This window comes from Felis catus, chromosome B4, assembly GCF_018350175.1.
Source record: "Felis catus isolate Fca126 chromosome B4, F.catus_Fca126_mat1.0, whole genome shotgun sequence".
In the NCBI taxonomy this organism is placed as follows: domain Eukaryota; kingdom Metazoa; phylum Chordata; class Mammalia; order Carnivora; family Felidae; genus Felis; species Felis catus.
Genome location: NC_058374.1, coordinates 69,951,343 through 69,979,320, shown reverse-complemented (window position 1 = coordinate 69,979,320; position 27,978 = coordinate 69,951,343). Strand labels below are relative to the sequence as shown.

At 42.7% G+C, this 27,978-nt stretch overlaps 2 protein-coding genes across 6 annotated transcripts in view; one reads left to right on the top strand and one right to left on the bottom strand.

Annotated features, from left to right (window-relative positions):
* The window catches only part of PRICKLE1 (prickle planar cell polarity protein 1), a 111,132-nt gene extending 91,203 nt beyond the window's left edge, over positions 1-19,929 (top strand). For 2 of the 5 annotated variants that reach the window (XM_023256958.2, XM_011283880.4), the window contains exons 2-8: positions 9,545-9,730; positions 11,309-11,422; positions 12,075-12,212; positions 12,787-12,990; positions 14,276-14,462; positions 15,375-16,235; positions 18,089-19,929. In XM_023256958.2, the coding sequence (XP_023112726.1) occupies positions 9,599-9,730; positions 11,309-11,422; positions 12,075-12,212; positions 12,787-12,990; positions 14,276-14,462; positions 15,375-16,235; positions 18,089-18,951 (2,499 nt within the window). In that variant the 5' untranslated portion in view covers positions 9,545-9,598 and the 3' untranslated portion in view covers positions 18,952-19,929. Of the gene's footprint in view, positions 1-3; positions 140-651; positions 790-9,544; positions 9,731-11,308; positions 11,423-12,074; positions 12,213-12,786; positions 12,991-14,275; positions 14,463-15,374; positions 16,236-18,088 lie in introns of those variants that run through there. The other 3 variants (XM_006933623.4, XM_003988570.6, XM_045061652.1) reach the window with 3 other exon arrangements.
* Positions 138-25,059, bottom strand: LOC123386577 (basic proline-rich protein-like). Its single transcript, XM_045061657.1, has 2 exons — positions 24,950-25,059; positions 138-5,403 (listed from the first exon to the last, which is right to left on the bottom strand). The coding sequence occupies exon 2, from the start codon at positions 1,112-1,114 to the stop codon at positions 392-394; it is 723 nt and encodes a 240-aa protein (XP_044917592.1). The 5' UTR covers positions 1,115-5,403; positions 24,950-25,059; the 3' UTR covers positions 138-391.
* Between the last annotated feature and the right edge of the window lie 2,919 nt (positions 25,060-27,978).

Below are 27,978 nucleotides of genomic sequence, written 5' to 3'. Positions count from 1 at the left end.
GATGCGGTGGCCTAGACGAGGCGACTCAGACACGGGGGAACAGAGTCGGCGACGCTGGCGGGGACAGAGGGTCTCCGGGGAGCTAAGGGACCTTTTTGCAGCCCTCCCCCCACCGCGGCTGGTTAGGGAGCTGCAGCCGGTGAGGATCGCCGCCTTGCACCGAAAGGGGGCTCACGGGGGACAGCCGCAGGGGCCGGGGGTGCGTCAAGGAGGAGCGGGGGCGGCAGCGACCCCTAGCCAGCCGGTCAGGGCCGGTGCTGAGCCGCGACAGGGGGTGCGGCCCGCAGCGGTTTAACCGGGGCCCTGCGCTCGCCGCCCCCGCCCCTTCGTCCCCGCCCTGCTAGGGTCTCCTCCGGAAACGGGTGGACGAGGGTGACCTCCTGGAGGGCACTCAGCCCCGTTTTCCTTCGGGAACCTCCCTGCGCCGGGCCGCCAGCTTCGGCAGGACGCGGAGCGGTGGGCGCCTAGGGCGCGCCGAGAGGCTCCGCGGATTCGCGGGCCGCGGCGGGTGCCGGGAGGGGCCGCAGGCCGCGTTCCACCCCGCGGTTGCAGGTGGGGAGCCGCGGTCTGGCCCCGGGGCTCGATGGCAGCCGGGCGGCGGGGACTGGACGCCGAGGGCCGCGGGGGTGCGCGCGTCACCGTACGCCCGCCGAGAGGGGGCTTCTTGTCGGAAGTTGGGGGGTAGAATCCGGGACCGGCGGCCACTCGGTATCGCCGTCAAGCCGCGGGGCGAGTGCTCTTCCTTGGAGGGGACGCTGCGCAGAGGCGCCGCGAGACTTTCCGCTGGAGGTGGGTCAGGGGGTTCGCAGGCGACTGTTGTGGCCCCTGGGGAAAGGGGAGCTGTTCTCTGCGGGCCTGGCGTCGGCGCCCAGGACGGGCTCGCTCGCTGCCGCTGGGTCTGGGGCTCGGCCTCTGGGCGCCGTAGCGGGGAGGCGGGGAAGGGGCCGGGTGGTGGGGGAGAGGGCCGCGTCCCACCCGCGGCTCGGGGCGCCCCCTTGCGGCCCGAGCAGCCACGGCCGCGCGGAGGGTAGGGCTTGCGGGGCACCGACGCCTGCTGCAAGCTGTCTCTTCCCGGTGCGGGCCTGGGTTGACCCAGCGGAACCCCCACAGCCATCACTCGCAGCCCTATCCAGAATTAGCCTGCTGAATTTTCCCGAAGAAGGGTGACATCCTTTCCCTCCGGCTCCCCTCCCGAACCCCTTCTTAAAAAGCTCAGGTTTTCACATTAATCTATGTCAGTATAAACCAGGCTATGTGTGGAATTTGTTTTTACAACTCGAGTCTTGTGACTTCTCAAACACTTTCTTGAAGTGTTTTCTCTGGAAACTTGTTTCAAATGAGTGCTGTAAGTTTCACAAAGAGGAGTGTTGTTCAGGAGCCAACAGGTGACGGGGTGAAACCTGAGTCTGTGTGTACATTGGAGTCAAGTCTGGCTGCCGTTTCCTTGGGCCGCCGTTGAAAATAGAAATTCAAAAAATCAATAGGAGACTGACTGGAACACGATTTGCGAAAAATATCTGCGTCCCCCATTATGGAAATTAACTAGTCCATTAGAGCCGTGCCTTGCGTGGTCCGAGGCACACCCCAGCATGCGTTTTGGATTTTGTCTGTATATACCGGTTTACAGCCAAAAAATCTGACCCCAGAAGCGTCGCTCTGGCAAAGGACCATGCTTTGTCATCATGTTTTCTCCTTTTGTTAGGCAGTCTGTCTTACTGTCGTGGAATGTATTTGTGCATGAAATTAGAATGCTTTGAAACCCCGCAGAGTTCCACATTTCCTCTTGGAAAAATGGATAGCTTCTTGGCAATTGGATGGTACATGACAGGCCACTCAGCTGTTGGAAAATGTACAAGTTGGAGGGAGGTCTACCTGGAAAATACAGAAAATGCCAAAGGGCACATGGCCTAATGCCACTAATTGCTGGTATGAAGTTCTTTTATTAATGTTTGATGAAGCAGTGCCGTTGGATACCTTCATTATGTTTTTATTTTACAGTTATCTCAACAGTTCGTTTCAACAGAAATAAAAGTGAATTGGGCCCTGAACTTTCGTCTTCAGCAGACAATAAGCATTGCGTACTCTTTGTGTGTGTGAAAACTTTAAAGAGATAACAGTTTAGGATCTCTACTATGAAATTCAAACTTTGGTTATCATAATTTTGATACCTATGGTGACTACAGGTCTTTCTGGCTTTTTAAAAGTCTCCATAAACAAGGGGATACCTATATCCACAGGGTTGTGTATTTTGTGTGTTGAAAGGAACAGAAGTGTTATGGGTTTTTGTACTACCAAATTAGTCTGTAGTTAAATTTAATCCACCTGCATATTTAGCCTGAAGAGTTAGAGTAGCTCTTGAGTGGTTATGTGTGATCTGCATCTTTTATGTGCTAAGGCCTTGTTAACAAGCAGTTTAACAAAGAAGTTGTTAAGCAGTTTGTGGCCCTCAGGATGACACTTAGCAGCAGGGGACACCTAGGGAATGTTAGCCCAACTGAGTTCACAAATCAGTATCTGTTCTGGGTTTTGGTGATCAAAGGATTTCTAACTTCCCTGGGGATGTTCACACAAGAAATACCTTTTCGTAGGGACCCTGCAATGCCATGGTAATCTTCACATAGGAACTAGAGTGGAATTTGGGAGAAGTGTTTGTAAATTAGGGGTATGACCTTAGACTTCGTATTCAATGGCAGGGACTGAAAATTATTCTGTTTTCCATTTGCATGATTTTGATTTGATTTGGTGACTTAGTCCAAAAAATGATTAATAATAGGAACCATACCAGAACTGATGTACAGTTATAACCTCAATATGTATCTGATTGAACTCCTTCTCCCCAACCCTTTCAAATCCTCATTCCCTCTGACTTGCCAGTGTAGTATTTCTGTTTTAGTACATCATCTTTCAGTCACCTAAGACTATCTTTGACCCAGATCCCCCCCTTCCTATTGGTTCCCCAAGCCACCGTGTTTAGGCTCTCTTGGGAACAGTAGACAAATAGGCCCCTCCCAGGTTCCTGTTCTCTTTCCTGACCATCACTGTAGTATTAATTTTCTTTAAGACCAGCAGTGGTACTCTGCTCACATGCCTTTTGTCTTTTCCCATTGCCTTTAGGGTTAAACACAAAGTCAGCTGCCTGATCTTTTTAATTCTTGAAAGCGTCATTCAGTGCTGTCATTGCCATCTATTATTGCTTCTGTCTTCCAGCAAAACTCTCGACTCTTCACTGCCTCTGGACCTTCATATACTGTGCTGACTTATGAAACTTTTTAGGGAAAAATAGTAAAGGCTCATTTATGTATATGTAAAGGTCAACCAAAATAGTACTCCTTAGCTATTCTGGAGGCAGCATGTAAGTGCAGTAGAAAATAAATGATCCTCAAATGACCAAAATAGCATAGCAAAATAATAGAGCTGCTTTTAATTTGCATAATACCTTCACATTTTGTGTATTATCTTATTTAACCAGTGATTACTTCCAGAAGGAATGTGTAAGCCCTTGTTCATAGTGTAATGATTCTATATACGTCTAGATGAATTTTTTCAAATTACAGTTGCCTAATTTGCAGAACATTGAAAGCAAAATACTAAAAAAGATTTAGAGGTTGTTGGTTGTGGGCAAAGGAAAAAGGCTACTTACTTTATAAGAGACTAAAGTAGCAAGAATTCAGAATCTGTCATGAGTGCAGGGAGGGAAAAACCTATAAAAAGTTTGTCAACCATCTTAAAGCCTTGGGGCCATGCAATTCCACACATCAGCTCTACACTGTGAGGTAGCCCTAAACTTGTGTTCCAATTGAGAAACTAGGTTCCGGGGTCACATCCAGCTGAATGACTAGATTGGATTCCTGAAGCCGGCGTTCTTTCTATTGTTCGTTTTCTGTTCAGAATGAAAACAAATGATCAGTCAAAGGCTAACTCACATATAATTTACACGCACTCAAGAAAACAAGGAAATGTATAACGGAATTTGGAACTATTCTTACCATGTTAAATACATTTTCTTTTTTAAGTTCTAGCTTTTAATGGAATGAAGTCAATTGCCTCTTTGTGGTATTTCCTAGAACCACTCAATAATGGCCCTTAAATACAGAGATGAATGAATGGATGGAGTAAATGAATCTCCAAAGTAAATTTCACAAGGAACCCCTCCTTATATCACTGTTGGATGAATGAGACCATACTCTGATTGGGGGAATAAGGGCCAACTTACAGCCAGTTATATATTGGGTTCTCACCATTGTTGCTCTACTAAGACACCTGGAAATACCCTGCCATGCTCTGTAGACCATTATGCATTGTGTGCGTGCGCAGGCATGCTGGTATTGGAGATTTTGTTGTGAGGACTGGTTAGAAGTTGATCCCAAGGGACTTGGGAATGGTGGCTGATAGTTTGTCAAAACTGTTTGCCCTTCAGGAGGCTACAGAACCTCCAGAACTCAAAAAGAAGATGAAATTCACATGTCAACCTTTGTCTTGGCTATTAACGTGTTCTTATTCTGGATGTTGCTGGTCAGTTTCAAGAAAAATCTGTGTAGTCAGAGTGGAAATAACAATGCCAATTGACACAGTCAGCAGTAATTTTAATTCTTTATATTCGTATAATTCCTTTTTCTTTAAAACTTTCACCTACTTAGACCATCTTTGTAAGGAAAATAGTTACAATAAAGAACAAGGCCCCATTGCGTTTGGTGGTTTGCCAAAGGTCTGAAGAGTTCAGGGCTGGGTTTACTGAATGCTGAAGCCCCGATCCCATTCCTTTACGTATTGCTCTGTCCCTTGGGTCAGATGTTCTCTTGACAATTATATGATGATTGAGAAGTCCTACATCTGCGAACTGTTTGTCTTTGAGTTTTTTTTTAAATGGTGAGAAGTAACTAACTATTTTGAAGGAAGAAAGGAGAAAAGGAGAAAGAAGGGAAATGAAACTCTTCCACCTTCTGTTGTTTGGCTGGCTTGGAGCATCCCCATGATAGTCCCCATGATAGTCCTTCGTAAGAAAAAAGTATCTCATTTCTCTCTACCCAACCTTGGGCTTTCTTCTCGTCTCCCTTGTCCATTCCCTTTTCTTCTTTTTGTCATTCGTCTCCTTGAGTTTTCTTTCTAGTCTGCTTTTAGTCCTCTCTTTAAAATAGTACCTGCAAATAACTCCTTACCTGCTGTAATTTAATCCAAGTATCTGTTCTCTGTGCTTGACCTCAGTGCCATCTTCGACAGTGCTGTTAGCTCTTAAAGGTGTTGCTCCCTCTACATGCTTCCTTGATGGTCAAACTCTGGAACCTGAACAAACCCATTCCTGAACATTGTTCTACTTTTTTCCCTGCATTGTGAGACATGCGGAATTATGAAGAGACTTTGGAGAGGTGGGGCCCTTCCAGATCCATTTCCTTAACAGGGGCAAACCTAGCACAGAATTAGTTAATGCATAATTGTCATTCACATGTGATTAAGTTCACTCAGTTACAGCATTTCACTACCAGTACAATAAACCTTCCTCAGAATAATCACAGAATACTAAGTTATTTTGGCTTTTTACTCTGTTGATCTCCAGTATCTAGCACTGTGTCTTGCATATAGTTTTTTTTTTAATAAACATTTAAAAAATATAATACCGTATTTAACTTAGCTGTGGTTAGGTAAGATGATGTTAAAAATCTGCACTTCCGTAAGGCTCCCACAAAAGTGTGTGTATGTGTTTGTGATCATGAGGAGGAGAATGGTGATAAACCAGATGAAGCAAAATGCAAACACTTGATGAGTCTGGGTAAAGGCTACAAAGGGCTATTCCAACTTTTCTGAAGCTTGAAATTATATCAAAATAAAAATTTACAAAAATTAAGTACAAAGTTAATAAAGGACAGGGCCACTTTTGCCCATCTAAGTGTGGTTCTTCAAAAAAAAATGTTGAAAATTTTCTATATCATAATTCCAACTTTGGATAGTTCTATTCCTGTTATAATTCAACTCATTTGTAGACCTGATCTGTGTCTGTATTTCACATGATCAACCTAGGGACAATACCTGGAAATGAAATTAATTAAATCTTTCTGTCAGATCTAATTCACACATGGTTTCGTGTTTGTTCTAAAAGGTGGTATTTTGGCAGACGAGACAGAACCACATTTAGATGTCATTAGGAAGATCCTACATCATGATCCAGAGCATAAGTAATGGCCACGTCCCCCTCTTTCTTTGTGCTGTCAAGCATTTTCAATACAGTAAATGTAAATGCCTACATAAGGTGTATTTGGGAGATCATGTATTTTTTTTTTAAGTTTATTTATTTTGCGAGAGTGAGAGCAGAGGAGGGGCAGAGAGGAAGAAAGAATCCCAGGCAGGCTCTGCACTGACAGCGCAAAGCCTGACGCGGGGACTGAGCTCATGGATTCGTTAAGACCATGCTCTGAGCCGAAATCAAGAGTCAGATACTGAACCAACTGAACCACCCGGGCGCCCCTGTGAAATGTTTTTATTTATCGTTTTTATTACTTTAACATTTTATAGTGCAAGAACCATGATCAGCAGTCACCTTTCATATGACACAGTTTGAGAAAATGATATACCTAAGAATATAAGGGTCTACTGACACAAGTAATTTTTTAAAAGAGAAAAATCCATATTCAGATTTTTGTGTTAGCAAGTAAAGGTCATGCTATGTAACTTTTATTATTTTAATTTTTTTTTTGTCAGCTCTGAGACCTTCCCAATGCATGTAATGTTTTGTCATTTTATTATCTTCTGATAGAAAGCAAAGAGAGGCTCTCTCCAGAGAATAAACTCTGAACCCACAGCTCATGAGGCTGGTGAATTTTTATAATCCTTTTTCACTGTGTGCTTTCCTTGAAGTGCCTTTTCTGGGCAAAGTGGACTGTCTCCCTACATTCAGTCATTTGTCGTGACTGATGCAGTAGCGGTACTAACTGGCCACAGCAAAGGGGAACCGGCTCCGTCAGGTTCCACCTCTAGGAGGCAGTGTGGGGTTAGAGGTTTAAGATCACAGGCCAAGTTCTAAGGCCACTGTGCCTTTGGACAGTTGTCCTGTGACAGTTTGTTCTGAGGCTCCGTCTTCCCCCCCTGTGAATTGAGACATGCCCTCATTGGGTTGCTCCATATGATAATTAAATATCATAACACTAATCCCACCAGGAATCAGTTAGCTGTCAGAATGCCAACACATAAAACTGAAAGCCTTGCCTGTGATAACTCGTGTCCCTTCACTTGGACCCTTCACATTGTTGATGGTCGACAGTCCTCAGTGTAGTGTGTAGAGAGGCTGGGACGAATATATGGGAGTTGTAGTTCAAGGCGTGGCCTCCCATCTAGATTGGGAGGAGGTGGATTGTGTCAGTGCTAAAGTTGATTTACCTTGATTGGGATGGCAATTTACTATACATTTTTTTGCAAAAGGCTAATCTAGGAATATAGCTATAAAAGTAATTCAGATCTTTGGTAGTCTGCGTCTTTGTGCTAGCTTGGAAAATCCATGGTTTGTCTTAAATTTGTGTTTTCTCTTGTTTTATAATATATTAATATTTAATAGGTTCTTGTTAATATTTATGCTTTTTGTAAGTTTCTGCAGTGCAGGTACCTTAGTGTCTCCTTCCTCAGCCATATTTGGGAAGGGCCAAATATATATATTTCAATATTCAGGTTAAAATTGCATTGAAGGTTCCCAGCCCCCCTGCCCCCTTCTCCTGGTGGGGATTTTTGAGTTACTAATTAAATTCTTAACCTCTAGTTCTCTTCCTTTGACATGTGGGAGTTGCTTTTTCCAAAACAAAAGGGAAAGACTAGATCCAAGAAATTTTCTGACTTTCATTAACACATCCTTTTTTTACGGAGGGCTAAGAGGAATGTGCCTGTTTAGAGAGCCTTTCTTAAGTCAAGATGGGAATGAATTGCACCTGTGTGAAATGACGACTTGTTTAAAAGGTCGTAACCTCCCAATGATAGTGGAGGAAATGAGTTCATCTTTACTTTTTGTTCAGGGTGAAGGAAAAGTTAAACTAATAGTTGAAATAATATCTGCCTACTGTATGGCGTCGCTCCTTCTTCTAATAATGATTTGTAGCCCTTGGATGTTTGGCCTTCCATTTGTTAACTGTTGCAATTTTAATTTATGTCCTTTGATTTATAAAAGAAAAAGTGTACGTTTTAATAATTGGGTTGTGAGAGGTAACTTTCTGATACTGTAGAGTTGGGTTTGACATAGTGGCTGAGAAAGGACTTCCTCTCAGGCAGGAGTGTGCTTAGGGTTCACTGCCTTTCCTACTTGTTTTAGCAAGAGAGAGAATTTTTTAAGGCAGAACAATTTTTGGAAGTCTGATGAGTCAGGCACGTAGTGTGACTGTACTCTGGCTTTCAGCTGTGTAACCTTAGGTGAGTGATTGAACTTCCTGAGCCTTGTTTTCTTTAAATTGGGGTCAGGCTAATTATGTTGGTTTTTTTGTTTTGTTTTGTTTTTTTTGTTTTTTGTTTTGGTGGAGGGAGAAGGAAAGGGGCAGGTATAAAACAAGCTGCATTGATTCTGAAAAGTCTTGTATCTTTTTTTCTTAGTGTCTTGGGATGAGGGATGATGTTTAAGAATCAAAAGAAATTTAACAAGGAACTTAAACGCCGATAACAAAGTTCCTGGGCTGTAGAGCAAGAGACCCCTGTGTTAACACCTTTGCGGCCCTTCCCTCTGAGGAAGACTTTTCATCCAGAACTGGATTTACATCTTACTTTGCCCAGTAGCTGGCTGCTAGCTTGTCACACATAGTAGGTGTGACTTTTCAATGAATGCCTGCTGGTAATGCAATTCCACACTAATAGTCAGCTAGCAGGATTTTATTTTAGCCTCGTGCTTGGATTCAATTACTTTTTGATGAAGGAACTCATTAATGAACTGTCTGGCAGACTTTGGCCCATTGATACTAAAGGCTTTTGGATTGAATGTGCTATATTAAGGATTCAACTGCTATTTCTAGTCAGGGAGTAAATGAGGTTTACCGTCTCTCAGAACTTGATTAGAAACCAGAAATCTGAGCAGTCTGCCAGTGGACCCACTCTGTGCAGGCAGCAGTAAATGGCTGGGATTAGGAGACCCGGGAGCAGGGTGGGGTCTCGGGAGCACAAAGCAGCAGGCAGGGCAGGAGGCGGTGCCATCTCTGACACTTCTTCCACTCTTGGGACTTCACAGGATTTCATTTGTGGGAAAGTTAGAAAGTCAACAAAGCAGTTTCTTGAGAACCCTTCTAACGAATAGCGTGTTAGAGGCGCTTGTTAAAGGCAGCTGGAACTAAGCTAGTTTTGGTAGCATCTTCTGAAATGCTAAGTTGTTAAGGGGGCTGCTTCCAAATTGTGTAACTCTAGATGCGCAGTTTTGGTGGGCCTGGGGGTTGGGGGGTGGCAACACTGGTAACTTGGTGACTAGAAACAGGTAACTAGTTACTAGAAAACCAGGCCCAGCTGTGTGTAAACAGCATTCCATACAAGTTCCTGGAGGGCAAGAGTAGTGCCTTCAGGTTTTAATTTCTTTGTTTTTTCCCTATATTGTCCACAGCAGCCATTGTTTGATGTCCTGTGACTGAGAAACCGGCCTTTTCACTTCAATATTATGCCTTTGGAGATGGAGCCCAAAATGAGCAAGCTTGCCTTCGGGTGCCAGAGGAGCTCCACATCTGACGACGACTCTGGCTGTGCCCTGGAGGAGTATGCCTGGGTGCCCCCAGGCCTGCGGCCAGAGCAGGTGGGACCTCATCACTCCATGTGCTCTGTTTACCAACAACATTTCAGATTTCTTTTGAGAAATGCTAAAAAATGTACAGACCATTCCTACCATTACTGACACGCTATGCTACCCTCCTTTGTCCTTACTCTCTGGGTAGTATAAATTTTTGCTTTTGAAGGGCATACTTAATTTCTTCGCTCTTGGGAGAGAGTGAGAGGAATTTAAACTTTTTGAAGACCTCAAGTAACAATAGAAAGGTAATGAAAGGAAAGAGGAACATTTCCATGCCAGCTCTGAGCAATGCTTTTGCTTTGGAAGAGATGAGAAGTACAGAGCTGTAAGAAATCACCTGAAGTGTTATTGCTTAGACGTTTGACCTTTGATAACCTGACACGTAAAAGAATCTGTCACCACAGAGTGTATTGCAAAAAAAAAAAAAAAAAAAATTTATGCTTTGTTTGTATTGTTACTTTAAGATGAGAATATTGTATATGCAGAGTTTTATTTCCTCAATATCCTTATAATGATGAACTTACTAAAAATTGCTGGTGACAGATGCAGGTGAAGCCATAGTTTGAAATAAAAGGTCCCAGCTGGGTGTATGACTGCTCCTAAGTTATGGGGGTTTCCTGCATGGTGGGGAACTTTTCTAAGGAATAGGGGCTCCCTACTCATCCTGGCACAGTACTCGGTGCACATGGAACTGGTATTCAGTAAGCACTCCTAACTGTAAAAGCTTCTGTGGCTGACACAATGGGGAGGGAGGGTGGTGTGCTGGCACACTGGTTAGGAAAGCAATATTTTGACTACTTACTAGCAGAAAACCCCTTCTTTCAGCTTACGATTGGGTAGGTTTTATGTGATAGAAAGATAAACTGAAGCAGACAAGCCCCTAGTTCCCTGATCTTTTCCCCTCAAACCACCTTGATTCTCAGCACTGCAAAGTACTCTACATGCATTAAGGGATATTCCTTGAAATACCATGGGGGGAAAAAAAAAACAGAAATGGAGTTCTCCTTTCAAAGTGACCTCAGTACAGCTCAGTATGGCCCCCCTCCAGTTTCCGTGGGGAAACGGACTCCGGGTATTTAGAAAATAACACCCATGGAAGCAAAGAAAGCTGATGCTTGAGAGAACCTGATAAGGGAGAGTTTACACAGTTTAACAAAACAGCTTTTGTCTTTGTGACGTGTAAAATTCAGAGAGCAAATTGAGTGTGCTTGTGTAGTGTCTGGGTTTTGGGCGGCGTCACACAGCCTGTGTGGTCATATGCAGCACTCACCCGGCATTCTTTCTTGGCTGACCCTAGGGAGATAGGCTGAGGAATAGTAGCATTAAGTGTGCACATTTTATGGTGCATAATTTATGATGCCCCTAATTGTCACTACAAATTACATTCCTGAAGAGCAATTTAGCAGCTGGATGCTAGCTATCTGAAGATTTGCAGTTCTGCTGAGTTGGCTCAGCTGGTCTTGTCATTAGCTACAAGAGGCCAAACCCTGTACCTAAAGAGAAAGGTAACTTTCTAAGATGGAATGTAAGCTAAGATGTTCACTTCCGGTATGCTGATGTCCTTGTTTTTCATCTCTTACCCAGATCCAGCTCTATTTTGCTTGCTTACCAGAGGAAAAGGTTCCTTATGTTAACAGCCCTGGAGAGAAACATCGAATTAAACAGCTCTTGTACCAGTTGCCGCCACATGATAATGAGGTAAAATAACAGGAAGCAGCCTAATTTAAAGAAAAAAAAAAAATACACCCTAAACATTGAGCTGCCTCTCATAAACCCTACCTCCTCACTGGCCAGGGCTCTTTTGCCTTTCTTCAGTTAAAATTTGCCTTGAGAATACAGCTTTCCATTCTTTGAGAGAGAAAAGGGTGTCAGTGCAATAAACTTAACAACAAGTTGTTTTTTATAGTGTTTGCAGCCACCCACCACTTATCAGGAACCTATAAATTCCTGAGATTTCCCTGCCCCTTCATCTAGAGTCTGTGCTTTCTGGTAGTTAGGGCTGGCCCTGCAGTGGAGTGCCTGTAGAATGGAGAGTGAAAGTGGCAATTAACAAGTTTAAACCTTTTGTAGAAAGGTTAATGTCTTCCAGTTTTTTTAAGTGTCTCTGATAAAAGTTTAAGCACTCCTTATTTTTTTTAAAAAAAAGATCCTTCAAATTGCATTTCCCTTTTGTTGGAGAGGCTGTAAGATTTGATGTCATTTTAAAGGTACAGTGCCATTTTTAAATTGGGGATTTATGGGGCAGGCCAGTTAAACTTGCTCTTTGCCGAAACTCTAACCCTGGAAATACTGAATTGGTGAGGGAGACTGGGTGCTCCAGGGTGGTGCTTCTGTTTTCTTCTCTCTGAAGGTGCGGTATTGCCAGTCGCTGAGTGAAGAGGAGAAGAAAGAATTGCAGGTGTTCAGTGCTCAAAGGAAGAAAGAAGCACTAGGAAGAGGAACGATTAAACTTTTGTCCAGAGCAGTGATGCACGCCGTGTGCGAACAGGTAGCACTTTCCAAGGATGAGTAGTAGCTCGTGGTAGTGACGTGGATGGAGTATGGTTGGGGGTAGGTGACCGGGCCAGCACAGGTGTGGGCCCTAAAAGCCTCCAAAACATAAAAGGCAGCCTAGCTTTTTATTAAGTGGACATTAATGTTTATAACTGACAGGGGGAGTCAGTCTGCCCTTGTGTAAACATCAGGTGAAATCTGGGCATGGAGAGAGGTGCTGGGGTACACCCACTGTTCAAAACTGCAGAAACAGAATGAAGACGTTCAGACACTTCCTGGCTCAGAGTAGGAAATGTATCCAATAGGAGGCTGGCTCAGGAAAAGGACTCTTCATGTGACTTGGATGAAACCATTCTTAGAAACAGTCTAGTGTGGTAGTGTATCTGAGGCATGTTCATTCCAGTTAAGAATCAGAAATAATCCAGCATTAAAGAGCTATGTAATCACTAACAGGAGGGGCCACAAATAAAAGCTTTCTTGACAAAATGGGATTTAGTGTAAAGTGGGAAAGGCTGAGCATCCAGTTCTTAAAGAAGGATCATCTAAATTTCAAATCCTTTTGTTTTTAGTGTGGGTTGAAGATAAATGGAGGTGAAATTGCAGTGTTTGCCTCTCGTGCGGGCCCTGGAGTGTGCTGGCACCCTTCCTGTTTTGTCTGCTACACGTGCAACGAGCTGCTGGTCGACCTCATCTATTTTTATCAGGATGGAAAAATTCACTGTGGCAGGCACCATGCTGAACTGCTCAAACCACGGTGTTCAGCATGTGATGAGGTAAAAAAAAAAAAAAAAAAAAAGTTTATCCCTTAACACTGGAAAAAATAAGCTTCTAGTAAGCCAGTATTCCACTGTTCACATCTAAGCAAAAATATAAATATCTCCTGCTTTTGCTGTCTAGATATTTTTAAGATAATCTTGTACATTCATATAATGGAATAATATGCAGCTAATAAAGAGAAGGCAGCAGGTGTGTTTGTGCATTGATAAGTAGGATGTCCTTGATGGATTGTGGGAGAAGAAAACCAGTTGCAAGAATATTAAGTAGTAGATCATCTTCTTTTTGTTAAATAAAGGGAGAGTAAGTCGAGATTGTGTATATATCTGTATACACTCAGAACTAGTATGGAAAGACATACACTGAGTTAACAGTGGTTACCCCTGGAGCATGTGGGAAGGGATGGTGGTGTGAAAGGAATTTTTTTTAAGCTTTTTATTTTAAAGTAATTTTAGATTTACAGAAGACTTGAAGAGATGACAGAGAGTTCTGTAGACCCTCTCCCAACTTCCCTTATTGTTAACATCCTACCTAGCCATGGTATATGCATCAAAACTAAGAAATTAACATTGGCATAATACCATTAACTACAGACTTTATTTAGATTTCCAGTTTTTCTGCTAGTGTCTCTTTTCTATTCCAAGATCAAATCCAGGGTACCTTATTGCATTTATTCTGTATCTCCTCAGTCTCCTTCAATCAGTGACAGTTAACTTTCAGTGCTTACTTTTATACATTTATGTTTTTAGTTTTTTTCAATAATATGCAATTTGAAATTTCTTTGAAACCAAAATTATAAAAAATAAAGTCTTTAATCTGGAGATGACCACCGGGTCAAATGAAACATTATCTACACGTGCTGTTCACACAGCGCAGCATCTGGATAGCTGTAACTGCTGATTCTGCAGACATTTTTATGAGTTTAGTATCAAAATACAGACTACTAAATTATTTCAATGTTAATGTATTCTTTGCCAGATTATGCCAACAAAGTGTGACTGGAGAGCAAAAATATGACCAAATGAATGATCTCCTACGTAAAAATCTGTTTTTTGTTTTTTAAGTTTAAGCAAGCACTGAGTTTCTCTTTTTCAACATTTTCAATTCATGCTTTTATTTCATATCTAAATCAAGTAAGATGTGAGCCTGAGGCTATAAGAACCAAGGTTAGCTAGTTAAGTGATTTCTTTAAGAGCCAGTGTCTGTCAGTTGTCCAGAAAACATGCAGTTAATTGGCCTCTAGAAGAGCTCACCATGATCTTTTCATCCCATTTCTTTTTAAAGATAATTTTTGCTGATGAGTGCACAGAAGCTGAGGGTCGCCATTGGCACATGAAACACTTCTGCTGCCTTGAGTGTGAAACGGTCCTGGGGGGACAGAGATACATCATGAAGGATGGCCGCCCATTCTGCTGCGGCTGTTTTGAGTCTCTCTATGCAGAGTACTGTGAGACCTGTGGGGAGCACATCGGTAAGTGCGTAGCCGGCCTATGATTGTCCAGTCTCTGTGTGGGGTTATTTTGTAGAACTCACAGGGGCATGTACAGATCTTAAATGTTTTAGTTTGAGGAGTTTTGACAATGGATATGTAGTCAGCTGTCATTATTTGCGATGGTTGTGTTCTATAAAGTTGCCTGAGTTACTGGACCATTGCTCCTCGGGGACAGTCAGGGTTGGGGTCCTGCAAGGCTCTGGTCACATTTTCATGAACTGCTCAACAGATAATCTTGTTTCATGTATGTCTTAGTTTAAACACACCTTATTTAGTGTATACTGATTCACTAGTATTGAACTCGTAGCCAAGAGCACTGTAGCTCATGCCTGAATGACGCTGCTAGATCTAACACACTTACGTGCTCTATACGGCACATCACAGCCTTCTTGAGCTTAGGGACAGTATACAGCACTTCAGCACTATGCTTGGGAGCCCTTTTAAACAGCGGAATCAACACAAAGCCCAAAAATGCAAAGAAAACTTGATAATAAATCGACCATGGCTCTGTCAGCTGTTATAGTATGAGCGCAGAGACAAACGACAGAGCGTCGGTTGTTTGACCTCAGCTTGGGAACATGGCACATCAGTTGACTCAAATTTTTCATCATTCTGCACCTGTCAGCAAATAACCCTGAAAGCTCTGCAAGTATTGATTCTGCAGGTATAGATACATTTTAGCAAGTAGGCAAATTAAAAAATTATGGCAAATTCAAAAATATGGGATTTGTGAATAATGACAATTAACTGTACATGTGTGACCCACAGCCCTTTCAAGATACAGACATTTCCATCACCTTTTAGAGTTCCCCCATACAAACATTCTTGTCTTTTTCTTCCTTTATTTCAAGACTGAACTGTAACCTCCTACTCTGTCCTTCTTCAAAACAGGTGTCGACCATGCACAGATGACCTATGATGGGCAGCACTGGCATGCTACAGAAGCCTGCTTTTCTTGTGCCCAGTGTAAAGCTTCTTTGTTGGGGTGTCCCTTCCTTCCCAAACAAGGTCAGATTTATTGCTCGAAAACATGCAGCCTTGGTGAAGACGTCCATGCCTCTGATTCTTCTGACTCTGCATTTCAGTCAGCTCGATCAAGAGACTCTAGAAGAAGTGTCCGGATGGGCAAGAGCAGTCGGTCAGCAGATCAGTGTAGACAGTCTCTTCTTTTGTCGCCTGCTCTAAACTACAAGTTTCCTGGCCTATCAGGCAATGCTGATGACACCCTTTCTCGGAAATTGGAGGATCTGAGTCTCGCCAGGCAGGGAGGTTTCGTCAATGAAGAATTTTGGAAAGGCAGAGTGGAGCACGAAACCCCAGAAGACCCTGAAGAATGGGCTGAGCATGAAGATTATATGACGCAGCTCCTCCTCAAGTTTGGTGATAAAAGCCTCTTTCAGCAGCCGCCCAGTGAGCTAGATATACGAGCCAGTGAGCACTGGATATCTGATAACATGGTTAAAAATAAGACTGAGTTAAAGCAAAATAACCAGAGCCTTGCAAGTAAAAAATACCAGTCTGATATGTATTGGGCACAGTCACAAGATGGACTAGGCGATTCTGCTTATGGCAGCCACCCAGGCCCTGCAAGCAGTAGAAGGCTCCAGGAATTGGATCTGGACCATGGGGCTTCAGGCTATAATCACGATCAAACACACTGGTATGAAGATTCCCTGGAGTGTTTGTCAGACTTGAAACCAGAGCAAAGTGTTCGAGATTCTATGGATTCTTTGGCTTTATCTAATATCACAGGTACGCAATCTAGGGATTATGGGGTTTTTGGAAAAAAGAGCCACTAAAAAATTTATTCTACAAACTACAGTTCAGCAGTAGGGCCCATGTTACGAAAAACTGTAGACCAAGGGAAGGAAGAAGTTTACATCGAACGCCAAACGCTAACAAAATAAATGTGACATACGTGTTTAATAGAAGCTTCTTGAATAGGTATTATCCTTATTTTAAAGAGGAGGAAATTGGTTTATGTGGATAATGGAGTCTGTATCTGTGTCTGAAAGATCGTGTGCTCTTAAAATTTGCTGTAGGAATTTCAAGATGCTAAAATCAGCATGTGTGCTTTATAAGCTCATGGCATCTTTTATATTTTTCTGAATTGCCCGCTGGCAACAGATAGCTCAAAAATAGCTGAATGTTTTTTATGCAGATTAAAAAATAATTTCACTTTAATGTTTTCAAAGCATATTCGTATCAGTTATTTACATTTTATCCTTAAAATGATCCTGAGCTGTATCAAGTGGGTATTACTTAGTATGTGTTACACATGAGGAAACTTAAATCACCAAGAGGCTAAATGCCTGACTTTACATAGGTTTTTAAAGGCACGACTGAGTCTGGAACCCACCCCCTCCTGAATCTCACATTCGTGTTAAGTCTTTGAACACAGAAATATTACTGGTCCGTGGCTAGCAAAGGCTGTGGCTAGTTTTATAGTCCAACTGATAATATTCAGTCCTTTCATAAAGGTTATGTTACTGTAATATAGGCAGGAAAGGCTTTACTGGCTGCCCTGTGCCAGAAATAACCCTGGCAAGAAGGAATTAAGACAGCTAGCTACCCTCCTAGTTTCTGTTGGACTTGTCAAAGATGAGGCAGGCCAACAGTAAAGGGGAGTTGAAGAATGTGGGTGGGACTGAATTAAGCATATCCTGTTTGCTGGGCTCTGTGTTTTAACACTTAGTATCAAAAACAGACCTCATTGGGTACACAAAGTGTTAGGGCTGACATTCCTTGACAATAATGGGCTGAGAAACAGGCTCCCTCTAGAAAGTAGGAAGTTATGTAGTCTCTAGGTGACAATAGTCTGTACCATGCCCTAGTCACTTACAGTCTGCTGGGTTATATTTACTTGTTTTGACTTGCCTGGGCCCTATTAAAAAAGGAGAGCAATATCTGTTTTGAGAAGAGCTTTATTAAAGTAAAATTAATCTGAGAGTGGCATATGTTACAGAGGTAAAGGGGGAAGAAGACTGGATCTGATGATCTAGGTGTCAGGGCTTGGCAAACTTCTCCTGTAAAGGGCTAGATAGCACTTTTTAGATCATACAGTCTCTGTTGCAGCCATTCAACTCTGTCACTGCAGAAAGCAACGATAGACCATGTGTAAGTGAATAGGTGTGGCTGTGTTCCAGTGAAACTTTATCCACAAATAGGCTGTGGGCCAGATGTGGCCCTTGGGCTGTGGTTTGCTGACCACTAAGCTAGGTATAAAAGGATCATAACTGTGGCCATGTGGATGCAAAGGAAGGGATTGATTTGAGAGATGTCCAAGTGAAGTAGTCTGGCTTTAATGTATCACGAGGCAGAAGCTTCTGTGTGTCACGTTCTACATGTGGAGAAGTTTTAAAATGTTTGCTGCTCGTGACATGTGCTATAACTAATGTCTGGCCACAAAAGAGCTGGGCTTGTAAGAGGCTATGCCCCCTGTATCGATGATAAAAGTCAAACCTTCTCAAGTGCATGTTGGTTTTACCTAGTGGGTGTTAATCAAACATTGACACTTGGGAGAATTTTCTCTGAGATGCTTCCTTTCAGTAGCTTGTGTGTAGTAATTGTCAGAAGATCACATTTTGTCTTGACTTTTCTTCTAGGGGCTTCAGTGGATGGAGAAAGCAAGCCAAGACCCTCATTATATTCCCTGCAAAACTTTGAGGAAATGGAGGCAGAAGATTGTGAGAAAATGAGCAATATGGGGACTTTGAACTCTTCCATGTTGCACAGGAGCGCAGAGTCCTTGAAGAGTCTAAGTTCAGAGTTGTGTCCAGAAAAAATCATGCCTGAGGAGAAACCAGTAGTACATCTGCCAGTACTGAGAAGATCCAAGTCTCAATCCAGACCACAGCAGGTCAAGTTTTCAGATGACGTCATTGACAATGGAAACTATGACAACATTGAAATCCGGCAGCCTCCGATGAGTGAAAGGACTCGAAGACGGGTCTACCATTTTGAAGAGAGGGGATCCCGGTCTCATCACCATCGCCGCAGGAGAAGTAGGAAGTCCCGCTCTGACAATGCCCTGAATCTGGTCACAGAAAGAAAATACTCTCCCAAGGACAGACTGCGGCTTTACACCCCTGATAACTACGAGAAATTTATACAGAATAAAAGTGCCCGGGAAATCCAAGCATACATCCAGAATGCTGATCTGTATGGACAGTACACCCATGCCACCTCCGATTACGCACTGCAGAACCCAGGAGTGCCTAGGTTTCTGGGACTCTACGGTGAGGACGATGATTCCTGGTGCTCCTCCACCTCCTCCTCCTCCGACTCAGAAGAAGAAGGATATTTTCTTGGACAACCAATTCCTCAACCCCGGCCACAGAGATACGCCTACTATACAGATGACCTTTCGAGCCCAACTTCTGCACTCCCCACTCCTCAGTTTGGTCAGAGGACAACTAAATCCAAGAAGAAAAAGGGACACAAGGGCAAAAACTGTATTATTTCTTAACCTAGTAGCTGTGGGGATCATGTTTAAACTGCCATTAACCATCTTGAATCCTATCTTTTTTCTTCATAGGAAAGTTGCTAAAATAGTTTGAAGTGCTTTGCCCATGTAAATGAGACCCCTGCTGCTGTTTACAGTGTCAGATTAACCTTTGGAAGGTGTGATTTCTCCAGTTTGCCCTCCTTGGATGGTGCCAGGTTGATGCCACATCTTGTGCCTGTCAGGTGCATTACAGCCCTATGTAGCGGTTTTGGTCTCCAATCCTCAAGAGACTGTCAGGAGGTGATTGGACGGGGGTGTTGATTTTAGACAATGGAGAACTCCCGCCACCTTTGTAAAGTGATAGTGTGTGTCCTTTGTCTACACCAGGTTGGCCCAGGTCCTGATCAGTCTGTCTTGTTGTGCGGCATGCACGTAGTCACGCTGACCCAGCCAATACTGTGCATCCCATCGTGTGAGGCCACCTCGTCCCCTTTCAGTTAGCCAGGTAAACGCTGCATTGTATTAGCTCCAGCTCCAGATTGAAAAAGACGTTGCTATTTATAATGTAGTATTTCATAGACTTAAGTGTATTCCTAATTTAACGGTGCAAATATTAATGTACATACTGTACAGTTCAGATTTTAAAGCTGATTATTTTTATATCCCTGAATTGCAAGACATTTGTTACACTGCAGTGCTAGATTTGTTGGAGAACCAGAAACAGCATTTATGGATGAAATGATTGCTTGTATTTTAGTCAGGGTTTATAAGCTTAGATGGCCAAATTTATATTGCTAGTGATGGAAAGTTCAAATTTTTTGATTTTTTCAATATTAAAAAGGCTCTGTATGCATGGTGGGGCTATGTAAATACTCTTTAAAACTATGGCCCTATTAATCTTACGAGTGCTATTTATGGGTCAAGCAATGTAAACTGTATAAATGTAAAAACAAAAAAAAACCCCATACATATCCCTGGAATATATGGTAAAAACAAGTAGAAGCTGTTTGGGTGAATGTTTTTTTTCCCCCCTTGGGGATGGTAGGGGGTGCCTTTCCCATTTTCAACAGAGTGGTGATTATTTCCTGGGAAGAGACCAAAACTACAAGGATCTGCTTTAGAGGCAGAGGACTTTGTAGATTTAGTATTTGAAGAGAGGCTATTCCTTTCCTTTCCAGCTAACTTGTTGGCCTTTTTCTTTTAAAATCTTTAGAGGATGCTGTGCCACTGACTACTTCAAGTTTATATGAGGTTCTGTTTCAAGGAACAATGAGCTTGAATTTGAACTAATGAGCTGATATTTTATGTGCAATTCTTGCATATACGTTTCAGTCCTAAGTAAGGTCCTAGTGGTACCTTGGACCTATAGGAAGGTATTTAATAAATGCTTATTAATAAATAACAAACTACCTTTCTGAACACAGATATTTTCAAACATATCCAGGTAATTTCTGTTTAGCTCCCCTGTTCAGGCATGACTGCCCATTCTTATACCATTAACAGGCCACCATTTGACTCCTGCATATTCCCTTGTTCCTACTAGTAAGTGGGAAATAGAACTTGAGGCCCAGAGGCAAAGCTGTCCATGTTTACTAGAATGGGGAAAAGCTGTTAGGCCTTGGGGAAGGGGGATGTGAATCCAAGAGATAAACGAGTAGTCTAGCATCCCCTACACCCATCCCTGGAGAGGGCAGGGCTGTGTACGTGGGATGGACAGAGAACCTTCAGAAACACACAGTTGGGGAGAGAGCCACTTACTCAACAAGTGTGTCATTTCCGTGGTCTGGTTCATTTTAAAAAACATAGGGAAAAGGAGATGCATGCACATGCTAACAAAAATCAAAACACACACACACACTAACTCAAAAGATAGTGGCATATCTCTTTTCACTCTTCATCTCCAGTCCATCAGGTCCCTCCCCAGAAGTAACCACTATTAATCATTTCTAGTGTCCTTCAGATGTTCAAAGCATATTTATGTAAATGTTTCTTTTAAAAATGGTAGCAAACTATAAATGCATGCTTAGATTTGCTTTTTTCACTTTGTGTGTGGACTTCCACATTAGCACAAATAGGTCTACCTCATTCTTTTCAGTGATGGTATAATACACCATAATCGACTTAACCATGGACTTGAATTTCCTCATGGATAACCTTATCCTGCATTGGCATATATGCACATAAATTCTGAGCAGCATAATTCCTGGGACAGAAGTGACGCATTTATAATTTCTTTTCCTCCAAAAGAAATCTGCCTGATCAACATTTACACTAACAATGTACAAGGGTGCTTGTTCCATCACAATCTCACATACCAATTAGCAAATTTCTTGCTTTTGAAGACCTTTTCAGAACCTGAGCTGCCACAGTGGGCATCCTTTTAGAAAAGACTGCTGTGATGTGTTGTTTAGAAAAGACGAATAATAAATAGTAAACACTGATACATAGTCTGGAGAAATGTAGGTATGAACCGAAGAAGTCGCTGTCCTCAGTAGTTTTCAAGTCATTCTCAAAAGATTAGTTCCTTTTGCTTCTGGCAACAGAGGGTCATGTAGATTGCTAAAGGCTTAAGGAAATGCATAACCTTTAAAGCTTTTAACTCTTGGTTAGTGGCAAAAAACAAAACTAGCTACAAAGGAAGGAAAAGAACTGCCTTGCAGTTCTGTGAAGAAGTAGGCAAGAAAATGAAGCATGTAGTTGCCAACAGGTGTTCACAGATTTGGTTAACAAGAGTGCAAAGTATCTGGTCAGGTGGGTCTCAAGATAAATATCAAATGTTAAAACACTGTCTCTAATCTCTACACCTGTGAGGCAGAACCCTTAACTGTTGCATTTTCCTCACTTCAGAGCAAATTGAACATTTTGCTTAAAGCCCACGAAGGGGCACAGAGTAAAATGTCAATGGGGACTCCTTTCGGCTCTGATTAAAAGAAGAAGATTCATTTTGTGTATGCATCTGCTATACTTTTTGCTCTGCCTTCTAGTTCCTGAGTTAAGTAAAACACACCAGAAGTAAAAGGAGGTATCACTTGCTGTCTAGCCCTCTTAGATACAAATCATGGGCCTTCTTAAAATAGTAGTAAAACTGGAACGGGCACCCAAGGCTGCTAGATTTCCAGGGATGGCACATGTCCCTGCCCAGCTGGTTCTTGGGTGATGGGTCCTGAAAGTATTGGTGTGGATAAATTTCAGGAGTGCCCCAAGGATTTTAGCAGAGGTATTATTAACACAGCGTGGGCATACTTTGGTTTCTTGAGCTCTTCTTTTCTGATGGACACTTGACTACTGCCATGGAAAGGAGAACGAGTGTTGCTGGACCTCCCTTCACATTCTTAGAAACCAGGAATTTAAACATTTGCCAAATCTCCCGGCTTCTAAGTGCTAGCGACAAATTCAAACATTTCTGAAACACTTTGAACAAAGTGAGCCTGCCATTGGCAAATCTCCAGTGCATGGGTTCTCTATTCTGCAGCCTGAAGGTGATTCCCCATTCCTCAGAGCTAATGAGGAAAGGCACAACTAATTACTATTTACAGAAATACTTGTGACCTTTTTTGATGCACAAAGGAGAAAAACCGAGATAAAATTCTAAGAGCCTCATTACCAATTCAATGCTGGTAACACAATTATGATAAAAATTCTTTTTAGTCAAATGAGAAAGTTGTTAATTGCCTGGTTCCATTTGCTAGCCATTCTTTGGAGTGATCTAAAACAGGAGGTGTGCTTGTGCACAGTCACAGGGGTTTTCTGCTAACACATTGGGAAGGTTCCCAGGTAAACTGGGCCAAGGATAAATGAGCAGGAGCAACTGAATTTTGCACTTCTAAGCTCAAATTTTTCCAAGGTCACAGAATCATAAACTTCACTAGGGGAATGAAGTTTAACCGTAGCTTTCACAAAATGGTTTGGGAAGCCTGTATGGAACAAAAACATTGGGTATATATAGACTTGGCCGCAGGACTTGAGCTGATTCCTTATTTTTGAACAGAACCAGCTAGTTGGTGAAGTATTCCCATTTTAGGGATCAATTTTAGCCTCAGCTTTTCTTTTGGCAAAGGAAATTCACATCTCTTTACTGCTGTGTGTGCACAAGGTGCTGTTATGTCAACTTTAGACGTAACTTGTAGCCCATTCTCTGAAAGCATTTGATTCCCAGCAACCATTTAAGAATATGAAGCCAGTTCTAATACAGTTGGGGAGCCTGGGTGACTCAGTCGGTTGAGCCTCCGACTTCAGCTCAGGTCATGATCTCACACAGTTCATGAGCTGGAGCCCTGCATCAGGCTCTGTGCTGACAGCTTAGAGCCTGGAGCCTGCTTTGAGTTCTGTGTCTCCCTCCCTCTCTGTCCCATCCCCTGTTCAGTCTGTCTCTCTCAAAAATAAACATTAACAAAAATAATAAAGAATATGAAGACAGTTCTCAAAAATGCCAATACTTGTCTTCGTGTTTCTAGATAAACAAACCAAGCAACTGACAACAGAAAAGATGGTTCCTAATCTAATACAAACCATCACCAAGCTTATCTTGCTGAGTGGTACAGAGCCCACTGGATGCCAGGATTCAGGAGATCTGGGTTAGGAGACACACCTCTCTCATTAACTCCAGCGGGTGAAGTGCTCCGACCCAGTTTCTACTTCTGTAAAATGAGAGTGCTAGGCCACCTCAAGGGTTTCCCTTCCAGCTTCAGTATTCTGTGGAGACTGAACTGAATTTATAGGTCAGAAAAGTCTTGCAGCATAAAGTATTTTTCCCTTTTCTGACTCTCTCATTTACCAACATCTGTGTCTGGCAAGGATTCCCAAAAGGATCTCTCCAAAGAGGGAGCAGGGAACTTTTTAAAGGGTTGGGGCTTTTTTCAGTTAATCTATTAATTAAATGCTTGGGACTCAGTGGGCATGGGTTAAAGTAAATCATGAGGAAAAAGTCTGAGGATGGTTACTTCCCTATCCATGCCTATACTTCAAGCTGGCTTTGTCTTCAAGTAGACAGTTGGGAGACTACATAGAGTTATGTTGAAGGCAAGTATTTTCTATTTTCTTCCCTCATGTTATTTCTCTCCAATTACCTAAAGTTTTGTTTTGGTTTTTCCCCCCCTACATCGCAGAGGATTGCTACTGGTAGCAATCTTGTTCTTGAATCTCTGAATATGTTGTAAGCAAAGCTGAAAAGGTGTTAATTATGTTTAATTAATCTTGGTTCCCAGAATGGGTGAGTTGAATTACCAAGTTCCTTCCACTTAAATGGCTCTTCTCAAACTCTACCATAGGCCCAGGTACAGGGACCAAAGAGCTGAGTCCTGGGCGGCACTGTAGTCATGAGGGTTCTAACCCTACGTGCTAACTGCCTCATAAAAATTACCCCCGATGAATCTCAAGTGGGTTTTACAAAATCGCTCCAAAACAGAAGTCATAGGAACCAATATGGAAGGTAGTAGCAACTGAGGATAAAATGGAAACCAAAAATCTACTGAACTAGGATTTGAATATTCTCAAGTTTTTTAAAAAGTTATTTTTCTGCCTCACTCATTACATTACGCATTAACTGCACATACATCAAACAGCCAGTGTGTGCCAGAATCAGGATGTGAACCTAGTTCCAAATGATCACCAAACCTTTCATTTCTTCCAAGAACACCGACTCCAGAGTTGAAGGATTTGGGTAAAACTCTGCCACTTCCAGCTATATGACCTTGGGCAACTTATAACTTCTCCTGCCTTTGATTGTAAAATGAGAATAAAATCTTCACTGGCTTATTATATGTGCAAGTGTAAGTATAAATCAAAAACACTAGATGGGTGGTTCTAACCTTATTCAGATAGTGAAATAACTGAAAACTATGGTGCTTCTCAGAATCCTATGAAGTATTTGATATATTAAACCTGAGATATATTTTAACCGACATCCAATATGGTACACTATATTCTACTCTAAAGAAGTAGAATACAAAGTTTAAAAGAATAGGAAATTTCTGCCAAAGCAGGGCTAGTCCCATACCCTTAGCTTACCAAGCCAGCTTACCAAGGTGTGGGCAGGTCTCCCCACTTCAGGACAGGGACGGGCCATGGAGGCCATGGGCCTTGCAGAGGTCAAGCCACTCCAGGGGACAGGAGATGAGGGAGCTCCGTCTCTCCTCTTGGACCCTCAGCAGGGGGAGCAGGCTGCTCCTATGTCATAAAGAAAATGTGATTCTTACACAAGGCTCACCTCTCAAATGAGTATGCCCTGCAGTGTTCACAGACCACCACCACGAGGGTGTCATCATGCTGTGGTGGTGGGAGGCCATGCCGGTGGGAGCCCTCAAACTGCTAATGCAGAAAAGGAAAGGAAAGGGGAGGAAATTAAAAGCTAGCACAGAACAGATACCTCGGCCTGGTAAGCTACAGCTCTGCTGGACTGCGTTTTCTCTCCCCTCCCATGGCCCCCCACAACACACAATGCACACACACTTTCTCATCCACTGGGGGCTGACCCTTTTCGGCCTCAGAAGCCTTCTCCGCCCTCCCCACCAGGCAAGCACAGGCTGTTGGCAGAGGAGGGCACCTGGGATCTGGTGACAGAGAGGAACCCAGTTGGCCGTGCTGGGCTCACTTAAAGGTACTGCAGACGTTTGGCCAGTGTGTCTTTCTCAGGGGTTTGATCACAAAGGATGGACTCTTCCCACTTGGAGGATGAAGGGACAGCACACTTTCTGGTCACTGGATCCTCTCCCTTTCCCCAGGCAGCTTGTCCAGCCTTACCCACACAGTGAGCCCTCCCTACCCTCAAGGAAAACAGCAGGGTCTCCGCCTTTCTACCCAAGAGTAGGGGTGCCAGCAGGTGCCCCCAGGAACTGGGCCAAGAGGGGCTTTCACTGAAGGTGCAGACCTGCAGGCTGTATGGCCAGTCAGCCAGGGCAGCTCTGTCCCCTTCCCACCTTACATGGATCCAATCAGGAAAAATGTGCTAACACATGGGTAGCCTAGGCGGTGGTTACATACCTCACACGTCCTCTTGCAGCAAGTGTCTGTGTATGTTGTGGTTTTTTTCCTATTTGATATGTTCTCAAATGTTTATATTTCAGTAAACTTCTACATTTTCATTCACACACAAAAAAATGAAAAAAAAACTTTAAGCCTTATATAATTTCAGTGATAATGGTCTAACATTAGCACACTATTAGTCTGTGGAACAGAGCTCAAAAAACAATGTGCTATATATTATCGGGCTGTCTACCGCTATACAAATGTGCATCAGGCTTTATTGATATTTGTCATCAAGTGAGATTTTAAATACAACTTGGAATTAACTCAGTGGACTGGCCTTTTTTTTTTTTTCATTGTATTTTTCATTGTATCATATGTTTAATTTTTAATTGCATACCCAATGTGAGGCTCAAACTCACAACCCCAAGATCCAGAGTCAGATGCCTCACAGACTGAGCCAGTCAGGCGCCCCTTGGCAAAGCCTTTTATATACTCAGTCCCCGTTACCCCAAGATCAATTATTACAATGGAAAGGCAGGACTAGTACAGCCTGCTGAGAACCAACTTCAGTGAAGCTAACTCTGAAATACCGTTTGCATTAATTTGAACCAAAGGTAAGCTGCTAACAAAAAACCAATAATGTGGCTTAAACAGTGAAGACGTTTATTCCTCTTTCACCCAACAGTTCAGTACTCCATGTGGTCATGTAGGGATCCAAGTTTCTTCCATCTTGTGGCTCTGCAGCAAATCAAGGCTGAGTTGCTATTGCTACTACTTTGGGAAGGAATAAAGAGAGACTACAAAGGAGCACATCCACTGTCCTAAGGGTCCCAGCCCAGAAGAAGAGGTACTTCCACTCAAATTCAATAGGAATGGACTCAGTCACTTGATTACACCTAACTGCAAGGGGGAACACAGCAAATAAAATCCTAATTAGCAGTCATGTGACTCAATTTCAACTCCATTACATGAAAAGGGGGAGAAAAGATTCTGCTAACTGCCTTAGTTACTATTACTAGTCTTCCTTCCTCCTCCCACTCCCCCACCTTTTTCACTGAATTGAACATCAGTGCTCTCAAGAGAAAATGCAGGAAGGAGATGGTAAACGTACTATGCATAACCCACAAACCCTCATCTGGCAAGCAGAGTGTGCCAACCTGAGCATTATAGCTGTCAAGCCACCTGGGTGGCTGGATGCCCTCGACACTGAATACAGTCTCCAAAGTTGTCACCAAAGAATTGTCAGAGCCTTCTTTGGAGTTTAGAGTCCCTTACAGGAAACTCTGAAATGAAGCTGAAACCACTATACAATGTCTGGGGTGCAAGCAGAATCCTTTCTGAAGGGGAGCTGGCCTGCCCTTTCTTCGAGGTGTTCTGGATCTATAAACTGGCTCAGAGTTGGTAAGCGGCTGAGAGGCTGTGGGAAATTAGTGTTTTGGGCAAGAATAAATACAAAGGTAATATCTTCAAAGAGAGTATTTTCAAATGTCATTCTTGAATGAGTAGAAGAAAAAGGATAAAGCTAAAAACATTCAAAATCATTCTGTTAACCAATCTTTTCCTAAATTTGTCCCCTAACATCTTTCCCAACCGGCTTCAGTCATACAGGCTTCCATCTTTCCCTGTACCATTCTCCTCTTCCTAGACTTCTATTACTTCCCCTTTTCTGCCTGAATAAGTCCTATTTCTCCAAGACCTATGGTCAAATGTCACTTCTTTTGTGAAGTGTCAAGGAATACAAGTAACTACAACATTCCAAACTGTGCTAGGAACCAGGTCCCAAAGACACGGTTCCTCCAGAGGTTCCATAAAAAGGTTAAGATTTTAATCCTACAATTCCCTGAAACGCAGATTCATAATTACACAATTACTGAGCACTTCTGTGTGTTCAATCTTATCTCATTTAACTGCTTGCTCAGATATCAACACTCCTTAAGTCACCAAAGTTAATAATGTCTCAATTCTTCCATCCTGCTGCTGAGTGGGTGAACTGAACATTGAGTAATCTTGCAGTAGGGAGTAATAAAAGTCTACATTTCAGGAAAATACTTTAATCCTGTTAAAGAGAAAAAAAAGACAATCCAA